Genomic DNA, 12,347 nt, shown 5'->3' with positions numbered 1-12,347 from the left:
CAAACAATGTGTTGATTATTTGTGTGATTATATTGGGTTTTGTAAGTGTTCTTTGTATTTATTCCTCAATCACTTACATATAATGAAACAGACAATGAACATATAAACAAAGACCGATACTTCTCTGGAGAGTCTGGCCAAGCTACCAGCTACAAACTTACAAACACAGAATATTTAACAACAGAGACATTCTTGCAATTTTATTCATTGTTTATTTCCAATAAGGACTGGAAATGATTTAAGTGACACCTTAACCAAAATAATTATGTTAAAGCTCTGAAATCTTTGCATATTTGATTTTTAACCCTACCAGCTCTCATCATTTATTGCCCAACTCACAGGAGCCAACAATACATTTTATATGCCTTTTCCTTTCCTGGGTGATGGTGGAAGCATTAGAGGATAGGAAGGTTTCATAAAATATCTGTAGACTGAAATATTGAGCTCCTACTGCCTGGGAGGTTGTTAAGACTCATGGCTGACTCTACCTGAGTGAGAAATAAACTTTTGTCCTTTTAAGCCACTGATATTTGAGGCAGTATTATTGTAGCAGAACCTAATCAACACTGTTTGATGCAGGTGAAGAAACAAGTTTATGCTGCTTTATACAACCGGCACAATGAGACTCAAACCTGAGCTCATTTACTCCTAGATTCCAGCTGTTCCAACACAGTCAAGTTACCCTAAACTATTATTCAAGAACAGGCCAAAGACCATCATTTCCTCAACTTAAAAAAAAAAGCACACAAGTTTCTGTGAGCAAATAGGAAAAGAAAAAAGCAGTGTGTGGGAGGGAGAGGAACAGAGGGCGTACTCATATATTTTTGAATTAATTATAAAACTGAAGACTTAATTTAAATTCTTATATAGTTTCCATATATTTGAATAAGAGAGTGAAAAACATTAAAGTGAATTCAGTCAAAAAGTAGATCCCATAGTCATATTCCACCCCTTGCTTTCATTTTCTCAAATGCTATTTAAGGTGGTCTTTGATTAATTATCTAGTTACCTTGACATCTCAGCTTATCATGGGCAATGTCCTAGCCTCAGTCTTCTCAATTTTAGTAAAATTGTTACTATCCACACAATTACCTGAGCCAGACACCAAGTCGTCATGCTTGATCGTGATTTATTTCTTACCCTACTTTAAATCCATTTGGAAATTCTTTCTTCCATCTCCAAAGCATATTGAAAATTGGTCTACATATTTTCTATCTTCTCTACCACAAGCTCAGGCCATGATAACATCATCACTTGCCTTAATGTCGAATTAAATTCTTACAATGCCTCCTAATTACTGCTGTAATCCATGTTCATAGGGTAATGAGTGATTTTAAAATATAAATCAAATCATGTCACTCCCTGCTTACAACGCCTGCAATAGCTTCTCATTTCACTGAGATAAAAACTATGTTTCTACTGGTGGCCTTAAGAGGTTCCCCGTAATGATATAAGTTTTTGTGGACATGGACATTCTCTTTCTTCTTTTGGTAAATGATTAATAAATTCGTTAAAAGATAATGCATAAAGCCCAGTCACAATTAGTGGATACTTTCTTTTAGTTTTTGTGAAGGTAAAGTTAGAAGTTGTATAATTAAAAGTTAACAAAATTTAAGAGTAATTAATTTATATGTTTAACCACTGATGTGTTTTCCTCTTAAATATATAATATTCCCTGTTGTACTCTCTGAGGAAGAGAGGGAAACTAAACTGAACTCTGATTGAACCCCCATGAAATTGACATTTTTATCCATCAAAATAAGCACTTCCAAATGTTTTAAAGTAATAAATATAAATAATGCAGAGAAAAGAGAAATAACTGCATTCATGATATTTAAGGAAGGTGGGAGAGTTTGTGAAATGAAAAATGGGCCTGGATTTGTTCTAGCTTCTATTATTAAATGTTCATATGAATTTAAGACAAACTGCTTCCCCTTTCTAAGCCTACCTGACATTGCCTATATAATGAAGTGGCAGGATGAGAGGGCTCAGGGCCACCCTGCACACTCCTCATATTTTAGCACAAGAATATTGAAGAAACTTGTTACCTCATGCCCAATAATTTCCTTTGCCTTGAGCAATCACTCATCCTACTCTATATCCTCCCAAATCTGTTGGCATAAAGTAATTTTAGTTCCAGATTCAGAAAAAAGCACTCTCTGTCCATAGCTAAACTTCTTAAGTTTTATTGAGGGCTGTGGAACTGCTTTAATGGTAATTGTTTTCTAGAAACTGAAGTTCAGCAACTTAAAGCGATGGAGGCAGTAGAGTGTAGTGGTTAATGCCAGACAGATCAGGATCCAGATCACCCAGTTTTGTCTTTATTTTTTCCAGCTTTTTTAGAGGTATAATTGACAAATACAAATTATATATATTTAAGGTGTACAATGTGATGTTTTGATATCACATTATCCATTGGGAAATGATTACCATTATCAAGCTAATTATATCTATCATCTCACATAGTTAACATTTTGTGTGTGTAAGTGTTGAGAATATATAAGATCTACTCTCTTAGCAAATTTCAAGTGTACATTATTATTTATTATAGTCACTATTGCTGTACATTAGGTCTCCAGGCTTTACTTATCTTATAACTGAAAATCACACTTTGACCAACATCTCTCCATTTCTTCCACTCCCCCCCCAACCCTGACCACCACGCTTCTACTCTGTTTCCATGAGTTCAACTATTTTAGAGTCCACATTTAAGTGAGATCATGCAGCCCTTTTCTGACTCTGTCTGGCTTTTTTCACTTAGCATATTATGCTTCAGGTTCATCTTTGTTGTCACAAATGGCAGGATTTCCTTCTTTTTATGGCTGAATAGTATTCCACTTTCTAAAGATGTAGATATATAGATATATCACATCTTTATCCATTCATCCACTGATGGACAGTTAGGTTGTTTCCATATCTTGACTCTTGTGAATAATGCTGCAATAAACTTGGAAGTGCAGATATGTCTTTGATATCCTGTTTTCATTTCCTTTGGATATATATCTGGAAGTGGGATTGTTGGCTCACATGGTAATTCTATTTTTAATTATTTGAGGAACATTCATACTGTTTTCCATAGTGGCTGAAGCAATTTACATTCCTTCCAATATTGTACTAGGGTTCCCTTTTCTCCACAGCCTACTCAACACTTGTCTTCTTGAGGATAGCCATTCTAACAGGTGTAAGGTGATATCTCATTATGATTTTGATTTGCATTTCCGATGATCAGTGATGTTGAACACCTTTTCATGAACCTGTTGGCCATTTGTATGTCTTCTTTTGAGAAAAGTCTGTTCAGACTCTTTGCCCATTTTTATATCTGATTATTTGGTTTTTTTTGCCATTGAGTTGCAGGAGTTCCTTAGATCTTTTGGATGTTAATCCCTTATCAGATGTATGGTTTTTGCAAATACAGTCTCGCATTCCGTAGTTTGCCTTTTCACTTTGTTGTTTCCTTTACTGTGCAGAAGCTTTTTAGTTTGATGTAGTCTCACTTGTTTACTTTTACTTTTGTTGCTTGTACCTACAGTGCTATAAGCAAAAAATCATTGCCAAAACCAATATCATGGAGCTTTCTGCCTGTTTTCTTCTAGAGTTTTAAAGTTTCAGGTCTTCTGTTTAAGTCTTTAATCCATTTGGAGTTGATTTTTGTATATAGTGTAAAGTAAGAATCCAATTTCTTTTTTTTTTTTTTTTTGTCTGTGGGAATCCAGTTTTCCCAACATCATTTACTGAAGAGACAATTCTTTCCCCATTGTATATTTTTGGCATCTTTATTGAATATGAGTTAAAGATATATATGTGGGTTTATACCTGGACTCTCTGTTCCACTGTTCTATGTATCCATTTTTATTCTAGTACCATAATGTGTTGATTACTTTAGCTTTGTAATAAAATTTGAAATCAGGACGTGTGATGCCTCCAGCTTTGTTTTTCTTTCTCAAGATTAGTTTAGGCTCTGCAGTCTTTTGTTGTTCCATACAAATTTTGGATTTTTTTTAGGATTGTTTTTTCTTCTTTCTGTGAAAAATACCATTGGAATTTTGATAGGGATTGCATTGAATCTATAGATCACTTTAGGGGTAGGGACATTTTGACAATTCCATTACATGAACATGAGATATTATTTCATTTATTTGTACCTTCTTCAATTTCTTTCATCAATGTCCTATACTTTTCAGTATACAGATCTTTTCCCTCCTTGGTTAAATTTATTCCTAAGTATTTTATTTATTTTGCTACTATTGTAAATGCAGTTTTCTTAATTTCTTTTTCAGATAGTTCATTTTTAGTGTACAGAAACAACTAGTTTTTGTGTGTTGATTTTGTATTCTGCAACTTTACTGAATTTGTTTATTAGTTCTAACAGTTCTTTGATGGAATCTTTAGGGTTTTACATATGTTACATCATGTCATCTGCAAACAGAGATAATTTTACTTCTTCCTTTCTGATGGATACCTTTCATTTTTCTTGCCTAATTGCTCTGGCTAGGACTCTCAGTATTATATTGGATAGAAGTGGTTAGATCTGACAAAATTCAACAATCTTTCAAGATAAAAACTCAACAATTAGGTATAGAAGGAATGCACCTTAACACAAGCGACAAGCCCACAGTGAACATCATACACAACGGTTGAAAAGCTGAACGCTTTCTCTCTAAGATTAGGAACAGATCACCAAGAGAGGCCAGTTGTGCAATGCAGGCAAATTATTTAATCTATGTTTTTTGTTTTGTTTTGTTTTGTTTTTTTGCGGTACATGGGCCTCTCACTGTTGTGGCCTCTCCCTTTGCGGAGCACAGGCTCCGGACGCGCAGGCTCAACGGCCATGGCTCATGGGCCTGGCCGCTCCACGGCATGTGGGATCTTCCCGGACCGGGGCACAAACCCGTGTCCCCTGCATCGGCAGGCGGACTGTCAACCACTGCACCACCAGGAGAGCCCTCTATGTTTGTTTTCTTATCTGTGAAATTGGAATAGTAATACATAAGTCTTTGGGTTATTAGGATTAAATAAATTGTTGCAACATGCTTGAAACATTGCCTGACACACATTAAGCCTTACAAAACGATTACCTCTTCGTTGTGTATACATATATACCAAAGATAGATGCCCATTATGACAATTTAAATTCATGTAGACAACTTTAAGAAGCATCTTATTGGCAATAAGATAGCAACACTTTAAATTTTTAAAAAACTAAACAAAAAATATGTTTGCAAAATTTATTTCCAAAAGGATATAGCATCCAAAATGTACATTCGATAAGCAATTGACACACAGGGAACTTTACTCAATACTCTGTAATGACCTATATGGGAAAAGAATCTAAAAAAGAGTGGATATATGTATATGTATAACTGATTCACTTTGCTGTACAGCAGAAAGTAACACAACATTGTAAATCAACTATACTCCAATAAAAAGTCAATAAAAATTAAAAAATAAAAAAATTTAGAAGTTTTTATTGAATAACAAATGGCACACTTTTCATAATTGATATAAGAACTCTCCCTCAAATCAGGGTGCTCTTTGGTGTATTACATGGGTAGACTCCCTCTTTAGGGAAAAGAGGATAGCATAATAGCTGGTGATAAATGACCATCCAGTAAATTGCTCTAAAGTGGCAGGATGATTCCATGTCGACCTCTTCAGTCAATTATTTCAAGTGTGGAAGAATCATATCAGAGATAGAGGAAAACCTGACCTCTAGTTCCAGTTAAGGAAGTGGTTACTTAGATTCTAAGACTATAAATCTAATTTCTTTCTTTAATAATCAAATATGATGTATATTCAATTACTTTTAAGACTCAACTTTACTAATTAATTAGGAAAACCCACACAAGTTAAACTATCTTCATATAAAAGGACTTTGGCTTTCCTGGGAGTTAGTATGTTAAATTTTAGTCTCTGGCACATTTACATACCTATCTCTATTTTTTTATTCTTCAAAAAATGTATTTAGAAAATATTCATTGGAGGTTTATATCAATTAAATCCTATTGTCATTGAAGACCTATTTCTGAATCTACTCTATAGAACTAAAAATAAAATTTAATAGGTTGGGCTTCCCTGGTGGCACAGTGGTTGGGAGTCCACCTGCTGATGCAGGGGACACGGGTTCGTTCCCCGGTCTGGAAGGATCCCACATGCCGCAGAGCGGCTGGGCCCGTGAGCCATGGCCGCTGAGCCTGTGCGTCCGGAGCCTGTGCTCTGCAACAGGAGAGGCCACAGCAGTGAGAGGCCCGCGTACCGCAAAAAAAAAAAAAAAAAAAAAAAAAAAAATTAATGGGTAATAGGATTATCTGATAGTCAACATTAAATTAATAAGACATATCCCTAATAAAAAAAAGTATCTAAAAATTCACCTTCACTGAATCAGGACCTTCACTGAATTAGGGGTTTTAGGGATCAGATACCTAAAGAAAGGTTTATAGCAATTATTTTTGTATAAAACCATTGTTTTTCCAACAAAATTCATGAGCCCAATTTCCAAGTTTCAATTTCTCTGTAAATATGGAGTCAGTTTGACTAGAATTTAATAATCCTAACTCTTCTGGTGTTGTCTCAAAATCAGCAATAAAGGGACTGGGATCCAATTTTATTTCATTATCTGTAGAAACTGGTATAAGCCACACTGATTTCCTAAAGAGAAGAGAAACAAAAAGCAGATAGGGTTGGCATACTTGGTACCAGGTCTTTCTGAATCTAAATTTGGGGGCAAGCTATTTTTTTTTTTACCACTGTTTAACATCATGATCATTTTCAATATGGTTATTTAGGGGTACCCGCACCCTCTGGATAATAGATGATTTGTATTACTTGTCTTAGTAGAGTACCAAAGCACCCAGTAAAACAGACTTAGACAAATGGATCCTAAGAACAATAAAAGTTGTCAAAAGCTTAATGTGGCCCAGTATACTGGTTACAGAGGTGTGTTGTGTGTGTTGTGTGTGTGTGTGTGTGTACAGCAGTAAAGCTCATGCACCAAAAACCTAATCATATACCTTTGTTGGCCTAGCCTTCATTTTTAAGAAAGATAGCTGCAAACAATATAATAATTTTACAATCAAAATAGAAATGCCTTAGTCATCACTATTAATCTGGTAGCCTATGGAGAAGCAATAGCCCGAGGGGATTAGGTTAGAACTTTTTACATTACTCTAAGCACTGGCCAATATATAGGAATGAAAGTGTATGTGTGAGTGAGTGAGTGAGTATGTGTGTGTGTGTGTGTGTGTGTATGTGTGTGTGTGTGTGTGTACACAGAATCAACTGTTAATTTCTATTTAGGGGTCAGCTACTCCCCAGAGAATCACTGAGTCTCTCAGCCTTGGTCTTTCCTTAAAATAAGTTAAAGGGAAGATCAAGAGTATTCAACAATGTGGTTGTACTTGATGCCACTGAATTATTCCCTTAAAAATGGTAAATTTTATCTTATGTATATTTTACAACAATTAAAAATACCAATTCTCCCTCACCCACCAAAAAGGGACTCTGATGATGTTAAAAGATATTGCACATTTGCTCTGAGCTCAAAATTCTTTTTTCATGTCAGCTATTTCCATATATTAAACAAGGATAAAAGTTTTCCTTGTGGTTTTCAGGTGGTTTCTAAGATTTTTCACTCAGATTTATAACACTCAGGGTAAATACTTCAGTGGCGTGGTAAAAGTGTGTCAGGATCTACTATTCCAATGTGGAATCCTTTTGGGATTCAGCCTCTCGGTTCCACAGAACTGCAAACAAACTGCATTTAATGATAGGCTGATAAGCCTTTCCTTTCATGTATGTCCATGAGTTAGTATTAAAATGAAGAATTGGTTTTCTCTTAACTTTTTAGTCATTTACTCTCCTGACATGGAATTGAACCATAAAATATATTTGAAAAAGAGTATTACGGGGCTTCCCTGGTGGCGCAGTGGTTGGGAGTCTGCCTGCTGATGCAGGGGACGCGGGTTTGTACCCCGGTCCGGGAGGATCCCACGTGCCGCGGAGCGGCTGGGCCCGTGAGCCATGGCCGCTGAGCCTGCGCGTCTGGAGCCTGTGCTCCGCAACGGGAGAGGCCACAGCAGTGAGAGGCCCGCGTACCAAAAAAAAAAAAAATAGTATTACGAAGGAGAAAACACTGAAAGATAATATCATGTTTGATTCTTCCACTTACTAAGGTGACTGAGGATTTGCTTTAAAGTTCAGTTACTGTATATAATCTTGTGTAACTAGGTTATTTTAATGTTTTTATTCTAAAATGAATATTTTAAAATTTAAAATTAGAAATAAAAAGTACTCAAAATATTTTAAAATGCTAATTTGGTGTTCATTTGGACTTATGCTTATGAGCAAGTCATGTTATAGTCTCTAAAATCTACACTTCCACAGAAGCACATGGTAAGTAAAGGTGAAACTAACATATTCAAAAGGAGTATGGTCTACTGGACTCACCTAGAGGCAGAACATTCCAAAGGGATTTTCTGACGGTCACAATGTATATTCCTAGGGTTAAAGTACACCTCTGTTTGAAAAAGGAGAGTATCCTCCGAAACAACCTAGGAGAGCACAAAGGTTAAGTAGAAGATATTTCTAGTAACAAAGGGGGCATGTTCACATTTGAATAGGAAGTAGAAAACATTCAAGGTCTCAGAAATGGCTACTGTCACTTTCAGGTACATACAAAGGTCTGACAACCCACTGGGACAGAAAAGAGGAGTATCATCTGTAAGAGTGAACTTAAAGTACCTGGAAAAATATCTTAACAGTACATAGGAGCAAACTGAAACTGTTACTCAGAGCTCTCTTTATCATGCATTAACAAAAGGTTTTCAGTAGTTCTTCTGAGAAAGATGATTTGGAGATCAAATAACAGAGTGGTTTAAAACATAAGCTTTGGGGCTTCCCTGGTGGCGCAGTGGTTGAGAGTCTGCCTGCTAATGCAGGGGACGCGGGTTCGAGCCCTGGTCTGGGAAGATCCCACATGCCACGGAGCAACTGGACCCGTGAGCCACAACTACTGAGCCTGTGCATCTGGAGCCTGTGCTCCGCAACAGGAGAGGCCACAACACTGAGAGGCCTGCACACTGCAATGAAGAGTGGACCCCACTCGCCACAACTAGAGAAAGCCCTCACACAGAAACGAAGACCCAACACAACCAAAGATAATAAATAAAATGTGACACCTTTAAAAAAAAAAAAAAAAAAAAAAAAAAAAAAAAACATAAGCTTTGGAGGGGAATCCTCCTGTTTTGTCATCTAAACTACCACCAACTGGCTGTGCATCCCTGGGCAAATTATTAAAGCACCTTCTGAAGTTCTAGCCCCCTCATTTCTAAAATAAAGACAACATCTAATTCATAGGTGACAGTTTTAAATAGGCATTGACCCCAAATACTTTTATAGTATGAATATAAATTGTTTAAATTTGGGAATCTATGAAAAAATAACACCCCAAGATTACAACACAGTTTGTTTGTTTGTTTTTGCGGTACGCGGGCCTTTCACTGTTGTGGCCTCTCCCGTTGCGGAGCACAGGCTCCGGACGCGCAGGCTCAGCGGCCATGGCTCACAGGCCCAGCCGCTCCGCGGCATGTGGAATCTTCCCAGACCGGGGCACGAACCCGTGTCCCCTGCATCGGCAGGCGGACTCTCAACCACTGCGCCACCAGGGAAGCCCCAACAACACAGTTTTAAGATTTGTGCCTGGCAAAATAACTGACAGAGATTTTATTCCAGTAAAAATCTAGTCCCCATAGAGACACACATCCTGAAAGAGCATGGGTAAATTCAAATGATCTATTGTTGAATATAAAATACCTTCCCAGAATTGGTGACCTCTCACATTAGGAACATTGAATGGAATTTAAAACTATCTCCTGAGCTTTAGTGAAATACAACAGAAGCCTAAAGACAACTTAAAATCAGTTCACTAACCAGTCTGGAAATCCGTGCTTTAAATCTTATGCACAAAGAGGACTCAATATTCAGTGACCAAGTACGGAACCGTATTGTCGTCTATCCATAAATTACTCTAACTAGAAGCAAAATTTGTTCTTAAACAAACAAACAAAAAACAGGACAATAATTTTAGCACCAGGCATAAAATTGTGAAAAAATATCTAGGTTTGTTTTTTGTTTTTGTTTTTTTAACAGATAATCATTATTCTTACCTTTGTCCTGATCCCACAGTCATGCACAGAGTATATAAAATCGTAGGCATATGTTTGTATCCGAGTCACAGGGCAACCCGATCCCAGATATAATTCATCAGCAAATATATACAAATTGCTGCTGTACGCACATGGGCTTACGGAGGCCATCAACCAGTCCATAGAACAACTTATTTTCACTGCAGAAAGAATCATATGAGAAAATGTCAGATGTGTATTTATCTTAAGGGGGAGCTCAAAGAACATCCAGCTACGCCCTTTGTGATAAAAGATGTTCCTTTCTCTGGCAAAGGTTATCACAGCTTAAAGAACAGCATATAGAGGGTTTTCATATTACCACTACTTTCCAAAATATCTGCATAATTGTAGCCTCAAATAAGTAAATTTCAGTTATTTCACAGGGAAAAAATTCAATACACAAGAACATCATTATCTTTTAGCCCCCTGCCTCCTCTTAAAGAAATTAGATTCCAAAGAGGATGATATAGTTAGGACTACACATAAGGGACAGAAATAAACTGCAGTACATTAGAAGAGTGATGTATTCTCTGTAATACTTTTCAAAGAGGGAAAAGGAGGAAAGTTGGTATGGTAGAATCCATATCTAGAGCAACCAGAACCAGAAACCACAAGAGGAAATAGTCTGAAGAGAGAAAATCTACTGTCTGGGATGGAAGTTTTATGAAAATTTTAACGTAAAACCCATTCTATCCTCTACGTTGAGATATTCAGTAAGTCATAATAATCACTATTTCTAATTGAGTCATTCTCCCTTTGGAAATGAAGTAAAACTGTACTAGATTCTGACTTAGTGTGCTAGACAGTCATTAACCAGAGGTTCTCAGGGGATGACCAGAGTTAAATTTCATAGGTCCTTCTATTGTTCAGAAGGAAAGTAAAGATTTATTAGCTTTAGTATTTAAAGATGCATGATAAGTAGTTGGGGGGGAGGGTGTGGAACCTAATAAACTAGATGGTAAAACTGCCAAATTGGAGAAGAACAAAATAGAATGAAGGACAAAAATAAGCAAATTTCAAACAACATAGAAGGAGGCCAAAAAGGAAAAGGTAAAAAGACAAAACAACAAAAAACAAACCAAAAAAGACAAAAGCAGTAAGATGGTTGCAATAAATTACAAAGTATAGGACTTCCCTGGTGGTGCAGTCTTTAAGAATCTGCCTGCCAATGCAGGGGACACGGGTTCGAGCCCTGGTCTGGGAGGATCCTACATGCGGCAGAGCAACTAAGCCCGTGTGCCACAACTACTGAGCCTGCGCTCTAGAGCCCACGAGCCACAACTACTGAAGCCCGCGTGCCTAGAGCCCATGCTCCACAGCAAGAGAAGCCCCAGCAATGAGAAGCCCACAAAGTGCACCACAATGAAAAGTAGTCCCCGCTCACCGCAGCTAGAGAGGGCCCGTGCACAGCAATGAAGACCCAACGCAGCCAAAAATAAATAAAATTTAAATAAATAAATTACAAGTATACTAGCAATAATAATGTAAATGAACAAATGTTCAAATGTAAATGAATCATATTGTTAAAAAAAAATGAATGAACAAAATACTCTAGGCCAAATCACCAACAGAATGATGAAATAAATTGTAATGCATTTATATAATCAAATTCCATACAACATGGAAAATAAATTATAGTTATACCTATAAACATATAAATCTAAAAATAATTATGAGAAAGAAGCAAGTCACAATATACACCTTATGTATCTATTGACACAAATGAGAAATAAACACTTTTAAAAAGCTTTTTTTCCAAGCAAACAGACTATTCTTAGATATCCAGTATATATCCTATATTTATTAAGGTATTAGAATCATAATCCAAAACATGACTCTTGACCTCATCTGATACAGCCTCCTCGTGTTTTACAAAAGCTAGAGTAACAGGGTTTAAATCTTATCTTCTTATTTTGACATTAATATAAGCAACTGTAATACAACCTATCATCAAAGCTAGAATAAATACTTTAAACATGGATTTTATTTCTTAATTTTCTTTATATTCCCAGTGAAACAGAACACAGATACATATATATATTTGAATCACAGCCCTTGACGATAGTAGTACCTGCACACAGGACTTCTAGATGAACAGAAATTGCAGAATTTCTACTTTAAGAAAGGAAGAACAGGAGAGTGAAAGCCTGACTGGTAATCTCACCTTTA

At 36.5% G+C, this 12,347-nt stretch overlaps 1 protein-coding gene across 1 annotated transcript; it reads right to left on the bottom strand.

Annotated features, from left to right (window-relative positions):
• Positions 1-6,440: 6,440 nt before the first annotated feature.
• LOC308620842 (oocyte-secreted protein 2-like) lies at positions 6,441-10,406 on the bottom strand (the record flags this gene model as incomplete). Its single annotated transcript, XM_081240731.1, has 3 exons — positions 6,441-6,645; positions 8,443-8,546; positions 10,161-10,406. 3 exons carry the CDS (start codon positions 10,404-10,406, stop codon positions 6,441-6,443), a joined length of 555 nt encoding a protein of 184 aa, XP_081096857.1.
• Between the last annotated feature and the right edge of the window lie 1,941 nt (positions 10,407-12,347).

Source organism: Mesoplodon bidens (genome assembly GCF_964165515.1).
Source record: "Mesoplodon bidens genome assembly, chromosome: 7".
In the NCBI taxonomy this organism is placed as follows: Eukaryota; Metazoa; Chordata; class Mammalia; order Artiodactyla; family Ziphiidae; genus Mesoplodon; species Mesoplodon bidens.
Note: the sequence above shows the minus strand (reverse complement) of the source record. Positions and strands in the feature narration are given on the sequence as shown.